This window comes from Pogoniulus pusillus, chromosome 37 (genome assembly GCF_015220805.1).
Source record: "Pogoniulus pusillus isolate bPogPus1 chromosome 37, bPogPus1.pri, whole genome shotgun sequence".
Taxonomy (NCBI): domain Eukaryota; kingdom Metazoa; phylum Chordata; class Aves; order Piciformes; family Lybiidae; genus Pogoniulus; species Pogoniulus pusillus.
In genome coordinates this window covers 3,183,127-3,198,172 of record NC_087300.1, presented here as the reverse complement: position 1 = coordinate 3,198,172, position 15,046 = coordinate 3,183,127, and the positions used below count along the sequence as shown (strand labels likewise).

Here is a 15,046-nt window from a genome sequence, read left to right as displayed (position 1 = left end):
TTTAGAGCAGCAGGAGATGGATTAAAAGGCACACCTCCAACTGCCTGCAAGCTGGGAAGGCTTTGTAATGTCATCTCTCCAATCTGACAGGGCCCTGAGTATTCCATTAGATCTCTCAGCTCCTTCTGAAGAGCAGAACCCTTCAGAAAACAGAGGAATTTCTGTTCCTCCAATTATCCTGACACAGTCCTTTTGTTGCTCCCTTCTCCAGTCAGACTTATAAACAAAACTGATTTCATTCCACCAGATTTTTGAGGGCAGGGAGTAGGAGGATTGTTATTTAGTTATTATCTTCTCTTCTCTCTCTCTCCCTCTCATGTGTGTGTGTGTGTGTGTAAAAAGAGTAAGTGATATCATATTCTGACTTGTTCTAATCTAAATTGAGTCATTTATAAAGCTTGACTTTCATCAGGATGTCTCCATGTCACAAACAAAATGAAGGATTAAGAGGGGAGTGAGCAGGGATCTCTCTTTATCAATTCTGGTTGAAAGAGACATGATGCAATTAAGGCAGGGAGCCCTTGCTGGCTAATGCAGTTTGGGCTCTGCATCTCAGGATTGGTCCTCAGTAATGAATGTCTGGGTCCTGCTGCTTGTTTTCATTACTGGTGGGTGGGTTGGAGCCAGGCTTGCCATTAGTCACCAGGTTGGAGTGGGGTTGTGTCTGTTAGCTGGCTTCTGGGAGGCAAGGAGGAGAAGCTTTGCTGTTGGGAGCATCATTTTCATAGCATCAGGCAGGGTTGGAAGGGACCACAAGGATCAGCCAGTTCCAACAGCCCTGCCATGCCCAGGTTGCTCAAGGCTTCATCCCAACCCTGCAAGAGCTCAGCTTTAGTCTTAGGTACTAAGACTATCTGGTTTATGGACTGGGAGGGAATTTTGGCTGGGACTGTGAGGTTATCCTTGGCCTTGCTTGGAATGTGCCAGAGAATCATTGACTGCAGCGTGATGGAGAGGGAGCAGAACAGGACCTGCCCTGTGCTGTGTCCTGATGAAGGTCTGAGTGCTGCACTGCAGCATCAGCAAGAGCCTGGGGAGCATCTTGGAGCTGCATGGAGATGGAAACTGCCCTGAGCAGCACCACTGAGACCTGACCAAGACCAGGACAGGGTGGTTGTGCCTGTGGGAGTGGAGCAACATCCACAGGGAAAGGGATTTGGGCTTCTTCTGGCAGAGGGATTTGGGTTTCCCCAGGCAGAGGGAATTCATTGTCTCCTCTGGAAGGACTCAGTGTTCTCAGAGGGCTTTTCCAACCAAAATACTTCTGTGCTTCTATGTTAAAACCCTTGAGGTCAGGCTGCAAATCTCCCAGCAGCATCACACCATGACCTGCAGGGTATGTGGCTGTTTGGGGGCATCCTGAGACCTCCTTGTGCAGTAACCCAGCTGGCTAAAAGTGAAGAACAGAACCAGGAGGGTGTTAGGTTTCCTTTGCAGGTGGCACAGCATTAATTATTTTCCCCTCTGAATGAAACCAAAAAGCTAAATAAGGAAACCTCCCCTCCCCCCACCCCCACCCCAAGAGATTACAGCCCCTAGTGCTAATGAGAGAGGCATGAGCAGCAACGAGACCAAGGGCAAGGTCCTGCAGCTGGGTGGAGGCAATGCCAAGCACAAATGCAGGCTGGGCAGTGAGAGGCTGGAGAGCAACCCTGAGGAGAGGGACTTGGGGGTGCTGCTGGAGCAGAAGCTCAACAGCAGCCAGCAGTGTGCACTTGCAGCCCAGAGAGCCAAGCAGAGCCTGGGCTGCAGCAGCAGCAGCAGTGTGGCCAGCAGGGCCAGGGAGGGGATTCTGCCCCTCTGCTGTGCTCTGCTGAGACCCCACCTGGAGTCCTGCATCCAGCTCTGGAGCCCCTGGGACAAGAGGGCTGTGGAGATGCTGGAGAGTGTCCAGAGCAGGGCCAGGAGGATGCTGAGAGGGCTGCAGCAGCTCTGCTGTGAGCACAGCCTGAAAGAGTTGGGGCTGTGCAGGCTGGAGCAGAGGAGGCTCCCAGGTGACCTTCTTGTGGCCTGCCAGGATCTGAAGGGGGCTCCAAAATGCTGGGGAGGGACTTTTGAGGGTGTGAGGGAGTGTCAGGAGTGGGGGGAATGGAGCAAAGGTGGAGGTGGGGAGAGTGAGGCTGGAGGTGAGGAGGAAGTTGTTGATCAGGAGAGTGGTGAGAGGCTGGAATGGGTTGCCCAGGGAGGGGGTTGAGGCCCCATGGCTGGAGGTGTTTGAGGCCAGGCTGGCTGAGGCTGTGTGCAGCCTGCTCTAGGGTAGGGTGTGCCTGGGCATGGCAGGGGGGTTGGGACTGGCTGCTCCTTGTGCTCCCTTCCAACCCTGCCTGATTCTATGATCGTATCAGCTTTGCTCCAGGAGGAGTGTTTCAAGCTGAGGCAGACCTGGGTTTGAAGTGCCTTAACTGCTGTACTTAAACAAACCCCATCCCCAAACCCAAACCACCCCAAGCTGTAACCAAAAGGCTGAACAAAAAGCCCCAAGCTCAGCAAAGCTCCTGCCTTAGCTAAGCTTCAGGGAACACATTTGACATCTCCCTGTCTGAAGCTCCTGCACAGATGTTATAAACAGATTTCTTTTTAAGGAGGGCTTTTTTTTTTCCCCCTAAGCCACCCAAAAAAAAAGGCACCTTGGGGGAAAAAAAAAAGTCCCCACCAAGCCTTGTTAGTTCTCTCAGTAATTTTTCTTGACAGCTTTGTCTTAGGAATGTGCTAATTTGGGGATGAAAGCCTGACAAGATAAAGAGCAAGGGAAGAGCAGCTTGCAGGGGAAGATGGACTGGGTTGCTTCCTAGATAAAGGACTGGCTCAGCAGAAAAAAAAGGCTGCTCTGGAGTGATTTGGACATTCTGCTTTCTGCTGTGGAGTTCTTCTTCCTTTTGCCACATTAGCTTCAAATGTGCCAGGAAAAGTTCTGCTGCCTGCTAGTCAAAGTTAGCCATGGGAGTGCTGCAGGAAGCTCTTGGTTGAGTCTTTCTCTACCAGCATTGTGGAATCACAGAACCAAGCAGGTGGGAAGAGAGCTCCAAGCTCAGCCAGCCCAACCTAGCACCCAGCCCTGCCCAACCAACCAGACCATGGCACTAAGTGCCCCAGCCAGGCTTGGACAAAACACCTCCAGCCACACAGACTCCACCACCTCCCTGGGCAGCCCATTCCAATGCCAATCACTCTCTCTGACAACAACTTCCTAACAACATCCAGCCTCAACCTGCCCTGGCACAGCTTGAGGCTGTGTCCCCTTCTTCTGTTGCTGGCTGCCTGGCAGCAGAGCCCAACCCCACCTGGCTACAGCCTCCCTGCAGGCAGCTGCAGGCAGCAATGAGCTCTGCCCTGAGCCTCCTCTGCTGCAGGCTGCACCTCCCCAGCTCCCTCAGCCTCTCCTCACAGGGCTGTGCTCCAGGCCCCTCCCCAGCCTTGCTGCCCTTCTCCAAACACCTTCCAGCACCTCAGCATCTCTCTTCAGTGCAGGAGCCCACAACTGGACACAGCACTGCAGGTGTGGCCTGAGCAGTGCTGAGCACAGGGGCAGAAGGACTTCTCTAGTCCTGCTGGCCACACTCTTCCTCATCCTGAGCCAGCCCAGGATGCCATTGGCTCTGCTGCCCACCTGGGCACTGCTGCCTCCTCTGCAGCTCCTCTCTCCCAGCTATTGAACAGGCCTGTGCCCAGCACTGCTCCTTGGGGCACACCACCAGTGCCAGCTGCCAACTGGTTGTGGCACCATTCACCACCACTCTCTGGGCCCAGCTGTCCAGGCAGTTCTTGACCCATATCAGAGCAATGTTGTCTGAGCTGTGAGTTAAGGGTTCAACCTGCAGCATGCTTGTAGTGAGGCTGGAGTTGGCCTCTTGTCCCAATAACTAACGACAGGACAAGAAGAAATGGCCTCAATGGACCAGAGGAGGTTCAGGTTGGATATTGGGAACAATTTCTTCCCTGCAGAAGTGATCAGGCATTGGAACAGGTTGGATATTGGGAACAATTTCTTCCCTGCAGAAGTGATCAGGCATTGGCACAGGCTGCCCAGGGAGGTAGGTGGTGGAGTGCCCATCCCTGGAGGTGTTCAGAAAATGAGTAGCTGTGGCACTCTGGGATGTGGTCTAGTTGGACAGGCTGATCTGAGAGGTCCTTTCCAGCCTTCACCATTCTGTGGGTGCTGCCCAAGGGTGGCTCTGCTTTCTTTTTAAGGAACCCTCAATGCTTCACTAAGTCTTTTCCTTGCCTTTGCTTTCTTTTCTTTCTTGCCTCTCTAGTCAAGAAGCAAATGGAGATGAAGTCCAGAGGGGTGAAGCTGATGCCCAGCAAGGACAACAACCAGAAGACATCAGTGTGTAAGTGTTGTGGCTGCTCCTGATGCTGGCTCTTGAATATTGATCTCCTTGAACATTTCATTGGGACTCTTCCAGTAACCTCTGCAACTTTGGTCACTCTCTGAGGTGTTAATTGCTTCCCTTCTCTGCCCTCTGCATTACTGCATCACTTCCAGTGCTCTGTTCACAAAGCATTTACTAACTGGTGGGGGTGTGCCTGGAGGGGATGGGGGGGTGGGGGGGTGTATTTGATGTATATGCTGTGTGCCTCCTGCTCAGGGGCAGACTGGGCCCCCTGACTGCTCTCAGCTCTTAGCATGGAACAGCTCAAGCTGCACACAGCTTGATCCACTGGACTCATGTTACTGTTGTGAACTGCAGGGTGGGGATGAGGATGCTCACCAGAAAAAAAAACCCCAAGACCTAGCAGAGAACATCCACAGAGGCCACCTCAGTCTCTTGTCTTTTTCTCTTTGCCTTTGGGTTCATTTCCCCTGCAGAAAACCCATCCCAGGAGCTGGTCCTACTGGTGTCTGTGGTCTGCCTGTTGCTCCCTGCCTGGTCACTGCTGTTTCCCTCTTGCAGGAGGTGAAGCCATTAGGTTTGTTCATCTTTCCAGTAGGTTCTTCCCAAACCAGAAGCAGGACTCACAGTTTCTTTCTGCATGAGGGCTCATAAGAGGCTCCTAAGCTAAACTAGGAGGGAGCTGAATTAACTCCAGCTTGGTTTATGTGAATTCAAACAGCAGCAGAATGGAGCTGGGGGTGGGTTGTGAGGGGTTTCCTCTGTTAGAGGAGAAGATGGATTGCTCATTTTGTTGCACTTACACCCCTCAGAGTGACACCATTTGGACATTGTCACTCAAGTGAATTTTGGATGCAAAAATTCAGTTAAGCCAAAAAAAAAAAACCAACCCCAAACCCACCTCTGAGTGAACTGAATTGAATCCATCACCTGTTGGCTGACATGAAAATGGCTCCACTCCACCCTCCCCTCCCAAGGGTGGGTGCTTCTGAGCTCCAGTTTCTTCAAGAGCATGACCCAAGGAGGTACCTAAATAGCAGGATGTCAACTGCCCCAAGTTTCCAGAGCAGACCACAGCCAGGTGTGTTTGGAGGGAGGGACTTAGTGCCATGGTGTGGTTGACTGGATAGGGCTGGGGGATAGGTTGGACTGGATGATCTTGGAGGTCTCTTCCAACCTGGCTGATTCCATGATGCCCTGTGGGAGAGAGGTTTCTGGTCATGGGATGTGTTGGAAAACACCACCAGGTTTGGCTGTGGGCACTGGAGCTAAAGGGATGTTGGCTGGAGTGTTGGGGGGGTTGTGGGGAAGGGAGGCTTCACTCCCTGAGTGGTTTGGTGCTGGTTTGGAGTTGTTAGATGGTCTGAGTATATTCTGGCACTGAATTCACCTCTCTGCTTCCTGGGAATGCTGAGCTGCATCCCTGCAGCAGCTTTGCTCAGTGCTAATGGTTGCTTCCCCAGGAGCTCTGGGAAGAGGGACTGGAGGCACAGAACCTGAGCTCTCCTTTCCAGCCCACCCTGCTCTGCCCCAGTTGTGCTCCACTTCTGAGGATAAAACTGAGCAAGTTTTTTTGTTGCCTCTGCCCAGTTTATCCTCACCCAACAGAGAACAGGCTCCAGCCTTCAAACTGTCACTTCAGCATCTTGTGTAGTGCTAATCTTGTCATGCTTGATAAGGCAAAGCAGAGCATGGGAAGGCAGCTTAGCCTGGGAGCTGTTAAGCTCTCATAATGTAGATGGTGACAGTGCTGTGGCCCAAATTCTGTTACCAACATGGTGCTTGCCACCACCTTTGTGCCTTCAGCTCCTTCCATGTGCCCTGCTCTCAGCAAGCTCTGGATTGCAGACCCAGATTAACCTCTATCTTGCACAGCCACACTTCAGTTGCAGTCCAGCCTCAGAAATGCTGATTCCTGAGCAGATGCCTCCAGAAAATGGTTCATTTTCAGAATAATGGAGCCTGCAATGTTATCTTCTCCTTCTATTTATCCCCTCCTTGCCTTTCTTTTAGGGGGGGGCTTCATTTGCATGGCTGCCCATGCCCCTTCTTCTCTCCAGCTTCCATCAGCTTAGGAGGCTGCACATGCAGCAGAGATGATGACACAGGTGGGACAGGCTGCTCTGGGAGGTGTGCTGGTTGCTGTTGCTCTTGTTTCCTCTGGCTCAGCTGTCAGAAGCTGAGCAATTGCTGTGGCTCTCAGCTAGCAGCTACAACTCTGCCATGCTTTGTTTCCAAAGCCTTTCTCCCCCATCAATGTTTTCTGCTGCTCCTTGCCCCTCTCCTAAGCCTGACCCCTGGGAGAATCTGTGGCCACAGAAGGCAGCTTGCAGCTGCCAGCTCCATGCCCTGATGCTCCTGCAAGCTCTGCTGTGCTGGATGGACACTGTGGGTAGCTGCCAGATCCTTACTTGGGCAGATGAAAGCTTTGGGTGTTTCTTGTGCCTGCCTGGAGGCAAAATGAGGTCACATGGCAGCTGATGGTACTATGCCAGCAAGGGAATTGCTATCAAACTAGGGAATTTGGGGAGGGGGGAAGGTGCTAATTGTGTTTGTTTGCAGTCAGATGTGTTTGTGGAAATTGAAATCAAGTGCCTGGTGCTGCTCAGCATCCCCTGAAATCATGTGGATGTCTTGCTTGAGTCACTTTGAGAGGCAAAGTAGTCCAGATGTAAAAGATAGGTCTGTGGTTTAGAGTTGGGGTTGCTGCAAGTCCATAACTGTGCCTAGCCCAGGACAAACCTGGCCCTTTGCTTTTACCAAACAGCACCAAAGTTGCTTTGGTGACCTCTGCACAAGCCCTACCTGCACCTGCACTGGAAGGGCTTGTGTGAAGTCCTGCAGGTTCTCTGTGTGTGTGTGTGTGTGTGCAGGGCTGTCCAAATCTAGTTCAGGTGTACAAATGCAAAGCCAGTTTGGAGGCATTGACCAGTTTTAGGCTTTGGCCAAGTGAGTGGAAGCTTCTGGAGTTTTCAGGCTATCAGGGAGTGCCAGGACTAGAGGGAGTGGAGTGAAGCTGGGATGGGTAGGTTCAGACTGGACATGAGCATAAGAGTGGTGAGAGGCTGGAATGGGTTGCCCAGGGAGGTGGTTGAGGCCCCATGGCTGGAGGTGTTTGAGGCCAGGCTGGCTGAGGCTGTGTGCAGCCTGCTCTAGGGTAGGGTGTCCCTGGGCATGGCAGGGGGTTGGGACTGGCTGCTCCTTGTGGTCCCTTCCAACCCTGCATGATTCTATGTGTCTAGATGCTGAGCATTGCAGTGAGCTTGCTTTCTGCACCAGCTGCTGAGGGATGAGTGTCTGCATGTGGGGCTGTGCTGTGCTGCAGCAGCACACAGAGAGTGGTGAGCAGTGGAGGAGCCAGCTCTGGATTTCTAGCTCAAGTCAGGACAGCTCTGGAAGAAGCAGTGTTTGGTGTGGGTAGGTTGTGCTGCAAACAGGCTTTGGAGTCTGAAAGACTGTGGAGATGTTTCTGACCTTGTGTGCTTCTGAACTGTGCTGAGCTAGCAGTGAAATGTGGGTTCAGACCCCCCCAGCTGGACGTGGTCTTCTCACAGCCTGAGGCTGAAGCCTTTCCACACTTGCACATTCACAGGCTCACAGATGTCAGGGGTTGGAAGGGACCCAAAGAGCTCATCCAGTCCAACCCCTCTGCCAGAGCAGGACCACACAATCCAGCTCAGGGCACACAGGAACACATCCAGACAGGCCTGCAAAGGCTCCAGAGAAGGAGACTCCACAACCTCTCTGGGCAGCCTGTGCCAGGGCTCTGGGAGCCTTCCAGGCAAGAAGTTCCCCCTTGTGCTGAGCTGCAACCTCCTGTGCTGTGTGTGTTGCTGGATGCATGTGTCCTTAAGCTCTGGATCAGCATCCTGGGGGGGCTGGAGATGTTTAACACTTGGGTGCTGGGTGCTGAAGGACCTTCCTGGATCAGAAAGGCAGTGAGCACCTGGCAGGGGTGAGCACACTGTGGGTAGCTCAGCAGTCCTGCTTGAGGACCTGGCTTCTGTAACCCAGTACCTTGCCTAGGTGGTTGCACACAAGGCTCAGTGTGCTCCCAAAGATTCACCTTTGCAACACCACTAATTCCTGCAGCAGTTCTTCCCTCCTTACCCCATGCCATGGAGGGGTGGGGGGGAGGAGAAGCTCTCTTGCTTTCACTGTATTTCTCATGCTGAGAAGTGTTGAGTCTTTGTGAAACCTTTTCTGGCTGCTGCTTTGTTTTGCAGTTGATATTTGACATTCCTAAATTCAATGAAAATGCCTCCCTTGGGAGCCTCTCAGTGAACTTTTCTTTATTAACATGAGGAGGTACAGAGAGCTAAAGAGGCTTCCCAGCCCTTCTAAACAGATGGAGTAAATGAGTGTGACAAACCAAGTGACTGGAAGGGGCTGTCACTGAATGCATGATGAGAGGGAAGCTGGGAGCAAGAGGAGGAGACAGGGATGCAAAACTCCTTCCACAGTTTGGGGGAAGAGTCTCCTTGAGCCTTCACTGGAGAAATGGAGCAGTTCATCAGGGGTGTTTCAGATCCACTGTTCTCCAGGTAACCTTGGCAAAGACATTCTGGAGTGCTGCAGCCCAGGCAGAGATCAGTCAAGCCTGCAGGAGGATGCACTGACAGCAAGTTCTCAGAGTAACAAATGTGGTTGATAACCTCTGCTTTAGGTGTGTGAGTGTGTGAAAAGGTAGAGCCCAAGTTTCTCTAAGTGACCTTCTAATCCATCTGCTCCTTTTTGCTTTGCTCTCTTTCACAGGTATGAGTGAAATGTCCCAGCTCTTGTGACATGGAGATGCTTTTCCTCTCCCTCTTGCTCTGTTTTATCTTCTCTGCTCTATGGTTTATCTGCACATGCTGCCTGGGTGTGAATGAAGTGGTAGCTAACAAGAGCAGAAGTGGGTTTGGTCTTCAGCAGTGGGTTTGGTCTTGAGCAATGGGTTTGGTCTTCAGCAGTGGGTTTGGTCTTCAGTAGTGGGTTTGGTCTTCAGCAGTGGGTTTGGTCTTGAGCAATGGGTTTGGTCTTCAGCAGTGGGTTTGGTCTTCAGCAGTGGGTTTGGTCTTGCAGCAGTGGGTTTGGTCTTGCAGCAATGGGTTTGGTCTTGCAGCAGTGGGTTTGGTCTTGCAGCAGTGGGTTTGGTCTTCAGCAGTGGGTTTGGTCTTGCAGCAGTGGGTTTGGTCTTCAGCAGTGGGTTTGGTCTTGAAGCAATGGGTTTGGTCTTGCAGCAGTGGGTTTGGTCTTGCAGCAGTGGGTTTGGTCTTCAGCAATGGGTTTAGTTTTCACTGTGGTTGATACCTGTCCCTCTGGTGCCTGTGGGTTTTGCTGCTCATCCCTAGCCTTGCTTCCTCCTGATGCTTTGAACTGGAGGTTCCAAGGTTCACTGCCATCTGGCATGGGTGTGATGCCAGTAATGTGGCCAGGAAGGATGCTGTCTGGGTAGTCTTTTGACCATGGGAGAAAGAGCTTGATGTGGACAGGCAGCCTGGCAGCATGCTGTGCAAGGGAGAGCACACCCAAGTGTTTGGATGCAGATGTCTCTGGAGCAGCTGGGTTTGTGCATGAGAACATTCCAGGTCTGTCTCCTTCTGTGTGGTTTTACTCTGGAGAAGATGCAGAAGATGAGAACTCTTAGGACTTTTCCTTTAGTTCCACGTGGACCTGTGACATGCAACCCACTCCTGAGTGTGAACTGTGCTTTGGAGCTGCCTCCATGTGCAGCCAGCATCTTGGTGTAGGTAGGCAGTGCTACAAGAACCCCAAAAGGAGCTGGGGTCAGCTCTGTACCCTCATTTCCCAGAAGCAGTCATCATTTCAAGCACTAACAGAAGGCCCCTTGGAAGTTGGGGATTTGATTTCCTTAAGGACCACCCAAATATTTTGCATCTCTGAGACCTGCTGCAGGTGCAGAAGGGTTTTTTGTTCATGGCTGCTTCAGTTAGTGGGGCACTGCTGCTGAAAGTGTCAGCCAGATCCCTGCCCTGGGGCAGGGGCTGCCACCCTTCTGGCACTGCTGTTACCCCCAGCATCAGCAGAGCCTGTGAGGGGTGGCAGCAAAGCTTTGTAGCTACAAAATGCAGCTGTCAAAAGATATCCTGTGCTCCTTTCATGCTTCTGTCTCTTGCTTGGTGGCTCCATCCATGAGCTTAATGGGAGGTCATGAATATGCAAAAGGGATAAAACAATCCCTCAGGAGCCTGCTTGGCTCTAAGGCTGCATCTTCGTTGCTGTTGTGCCCTCAAACCCATGGAGAAGGCTGTGGAGCACCAAAGTTTCCTGCTGAAGCACCAAGCCCTGCTCAGTGAAGGGACGGTCCCAGCCTTCCAGGTGCTGCAGGCAGCACTGCAGGGGCTGAGGTCCAGCCTGGTGGGTGGAAAGTGAGGCCAGGAGAGATGAAGACCCTTTCAGAATTGATGGGCAGGAGATGTGAGGTGAGACATGAGTGCCTAGAGCCAAGGAGGAGGCCAGAAGCTGCGATGTTTTCAGCAGAGCTGGCCAGCGCTTGGGTGTAGCTGCTCAGAGGAGCAGCATGAGCAGAGGATTGATCCTTCTGTCCTTCTAGCAGCTGAGTTCCATCTTCCAGCTGTGCTGCCTGAGCATTTGATGGTCCTGCCTTTGTGTGTGCTGGTGCTGTGCAGTCTGTGCTTCCCTTCCCATGGCAGTGCTGACCTGCTCACATCTCCACACCTTCCACCACGCTCAGTGTCGGGAGGAACCTGCATTCATCACCACATTGATACCCACCTGAACATGAGCCAGCAGTGTGCCCAGGTGGCCAAGAGAGCCAGTGGCATCCTGGCCTGCATCAGGAATGGTGTGGCCAGCAGGAGCAGGGAGGTCATTCTGCCCCTGTACTCTGCACTGGTTAGACCACACCTTGAGTGCTGTGTTCAGTTCTGGGCCCCCCAGTTTAGGAGGGACATTGAGATGCTTGAGCGTGTCCAGAGAAGGGCAACGAGGCTGGGGAGAGGCCTTGAGCACAGCCCTACGAGGAGAGGCTGAGGGAGCTGGGATTGGTTAGCCTGGAGAAGAGGAGGCTCAGGGCAGACCTTATTGCTGTCTACAACTACCTGAGGGGAGGTTGTGGCCAGGAGGAGGTTGCTCTCTTCTCTCAGGTGGCCAGCACCAGAACAAGAGGACACAGCCTCAGGCTGTGCCAGGGGAGATTTAGGCTGGAGGTGAGGAGAAAGTTCTTCCCTGAGAGAGTCATTGGACACTGGAATGGGCTGCCCGGGGAGGTGGTGGAGTCGCCGTCCCTGGAGCTGTTCAAGGCAGGACTGGACGTGGCACTTGGTGCCATGGTCTGGCCTTGAGCTCTGTGCTAAAGGGTTGGACTTGATCTATGAGGTCTCTTCCAATCCTAATAATACTGTGATACTGTGATACAGCATCACCCAGCTGGCAGTGGGCTCGGGCAACTGTGCCACCTGGGGTGTGTTCTGAAGTGCAGCTGAGGTTTGTCCTTCACCATCTAGTGGAAGAGAGGGGTGGGATGGGAACATTCTGGCTTCAGATGCAGGCTTCGCTGCTCCAGGGCTGTGGCACTGTTTGCTTCGTGTCCTTCCCTCTGTGATGCAAGAAAAAAAGCTGAGGCACAAACTTCTGCAGCTCCCTGACAAAGTCACCCCTTTGCCCCATCCTTCTGTGCATTTTGGTAGGTGCTGGGACTCACAGAATGGTGAGGTTGGAAGGGACCTCTGGAGGTCATCCAGTCCAACCCCACCCCTGCTGAAGTAGGTTTGCCTAGACCAGGTCGCTCGGGACTGCAGTGCCCATGTGGGCTTGGAAAAGCCTCCAGAGAAGGAGACAACAAAACCTCTCTCTGCTTGGACTTTTGGAAATCACTGTGTTGCCAGATCTCACCTGCTTGTATCATCCTTCTCAGGGCCACCCAGGTGATGCCCACCTCAGGTTGATGCTCGAGGCTTTGTTTGCGCCACTCGGCAGGCTGGAGAGGGAAGGTGGCAGTGGGGAGGTAGAGAATGAAGTCTGGAGGTGTTTATGCAGTGCTGATCACCACTTCAGAGGTGGCATCTTTGTTGGCAGTTGAATGGAGGTTGCTCCATGCAAATGTTGTCATGTTCAGACTAAAGGACTTGCTTTAAAACACCCAACCCTGCATCCCCCTCTCCTTTCTCCCTCTTGTCCTACGCCGGTCCCATCCACCCTGCCTTTGTCATCAGGTTCTTTACTCCCCCTGGTGCCACCTGCCTGGGTTCAGAGGGTGGTTGGCTGGCACCTGGTGGTGCCACAGGTGGCTATTTCAAATCACAGCCTTTAGAAATGGGCTGCTTCATTGCTGTAATTAAGCAGAATGAAAGGGATGGGAGTGGGGGTGGGGGAAAAAAAAGCAACACTTTTCAGAGGTACTTCTGTAAGAGGAAGGGAGAGAAAACTGCTTCCAGAGTTGGCACTTCCTAGCAAACACTTTGGTGGATAAACTGAGCTGAAAGGATTCCAGTTGCATTTGTTTCCAAAGCTCTTTTTTTTTGGGGGGGGGGAGGTAAGGTTTTGGTTTGGGATTGTTTTTCTTTGTGGGTTTGTTGCTTGACTTTCCTAAACCAAAGGGAGCAGATTTCAGGGTTTTTTGAGCTCCCAGATGCCATTTTTATCCTCTCTCTCTCTCTCTCTCCACATCCACCAAGAGAGCTGCTGAAAGAATGTTGCTTTTGCTATTCTGTCTTCTGTATGTGCTGTTTTGTTTTGTTCTTGTTTTGCTTTGTAGTAACTCAGGTTGGTGTGTCCCAGGGACATAATATGTGTCCAGACCCTGGGATTCCAGAGAGAGGCAAAAGGATAGGCAACGATTTTAGGTAAGAACCTTTTCTCTCTGTGTTTTCTGCCTGTCCCCACCCTGGTGTCTGCTCCTTGGCCTTCTCTGGGCTGTTTTCAGAGCTCATCTGCACACCTTGAAATGTGTTTCTGCCCCACCCCCCCCAAAAAAAAGCTTCTGCAAGAGCAGAAGTGTGTCAGTGTGCAGCTGTGTGGGTGGGAGACCATGGCCCAGGGCAGAGGTTTGTTGCATGGGTTGGGTTGGAAGGGACCTTAAAGGTTGTCTAGTTGCAACCTCCTGCAGGGACACCTCCCACCAGCCCAGGGTGCTCAAGGCCTCATCCAGCCTGGCCTTGGACACCTCCAGGGAGGGGACATCCATAACCTCTCTGGGCAACCTCTTCCAGAGTCTCACCACTCTCACTGGAAAGAATTTCTTCCTAATGTCCAGTCTCAATCTCCCCTCTTCCAGCTTCAGTCCATTCCCTCTCATCCTCTCACTACAAGTCCTTGTCAAAAGTCCCTCCCCAGCTCTCTCCTGTAGCTCCTTCAGGCACTGGAAGGTTGCTCTAATGCCTAAAGGGGAGCCTAAAGAGGTTGCCTAAAGAGGAACCTAAAGAGGAGCCTAAAGAGGTTGCCTAAAGAGGATGCCTAAAGAGGAACCTAAAGAGGTTGCCTAAAGAGGAGCCTAAAGAGGTTACCTAAAGAGATTGCCTAAAGATGAACCTAAAGAGGAACCTAAAGAAGTTGCCTAAAGAGGATGCCTAAAGAGGAGCCTAAAGAGGAGCCTTAAGAGGTTGCCTAAAGATGAACCTAAAGAGGTTGCCTAAAGAGGATGCCTAAAGAGGTTGCCTAAAGAGGAACCTAAAGAGGATGCCTAAAGAGGATGCCTAAAGAGGATGCCTAAAGAGGATGCCTAAAGAGGATGCCTAAAGAGGAACCTAAAGAGGATGCCTAAAGAGGATGCCTAAAGAGGAGCCTAAAGAGGTTGCCTGAAGAGGAGCCTAAAGAGGTTGCCTAAAGATGAACCTAAAGAGGATGCCTAAAGAGGTTGCCTAAAGAGGTTGCCTAAAGAGGAGCCTTCTCCTCTTTAGGCTCAACAATGCCAACTCTCTCAGTCTGTCCCCACAGAGGAGGTTCTCCAGCCCTCTTTGTGTCCTCCTGGGCTCTCTCCAACTGTTCCATGTCCTTGTATTTGGAGCACCAGAACTATTCAGAGGAGCAGAGCAGAGATGGAGGATCACTGCCCTCACCCTGCTGGTCACACAGCTCTTGCTGCAGCCCAGGATGAGGATCTGTCCTGTTCTCTCTCCCAGAGGATTTCTCTTTCCCCAGCATCCAGCCAGTTCTGTTAATCGATGTTTGTTGTCATTGCTTCAGTTGAGTGCAGCAAAAGAACAAAAGAAAACCCAACCTTTCCCTGCTCAAGTTAGCTTCAAGCCCAGCATGGCCCTGCCCAGGGTGAATCTGAGATCAGCTCCCCAAGTGCTGTCACAGCTCCTTGTCATTGAGTGTGTGTGGTGCTGGGTAATTGTTTTCTTATGGCCTTGCAAAGAGTGCTGCTGCTCCCTGGGAGTGAGGAGCACTCCTTCAAAGCATGCAGGGCTGCAGCAGCCATGGCTGATCAACATCTCCTCTTCCCCTGCTGGCCACAGCTGCTTTGCTCCCTACAAGTGTCTTTTAGCTGAACCTGAGCCTGTCAAGTTGTTCTGAAATCCAGGAAATGGCTGGGAAGGGTCAGGGTGGAGGAGAGGGAATTCCCTAGTCCCTAAAAGCCACAGGATAAATCCTCAGCTGCTGTAAGCCAGCACTGTGTTGATTCATGGAATGGTTTGGGTTGGAAAGGACCTTAAAGATCATCTCATTCCAACCTCTGACATGGGGTCTGCCACTAGACCAGCTTGCTCAAGGTCCCATCCAGCCTGGCCTCAGGGTCCCATCCAGCC

The 15,046-nt window shown here is 52.2% G+C and overlaps 1 protein-coding gene across 1 annotated transcript in view; it reads left to right on the top strand.

Moving 5' to 3' along the window:
- Positions 1-15,046, top strand: part of CSMD2 (CUB and Sushi multiple domains 2) — a 439,963-nt gene that overhangs the window by 226,925 nt on the left and 197,992 nt on the right. Inside the window, exons 8-9 of the mRNA XM_064172682.1 lie at positions 4,254-4,331; positions 13,054-13,141. Of these exons, the coding sequence (XP_064028752.1) occupies positions 4,254-4,331; positions 13,054-13,141 (166 nt within the window). The remainder of the gene's footprint in view (positions 1-4,253; positions 4,332-13,053; positions 13,142-15,046) is intronic.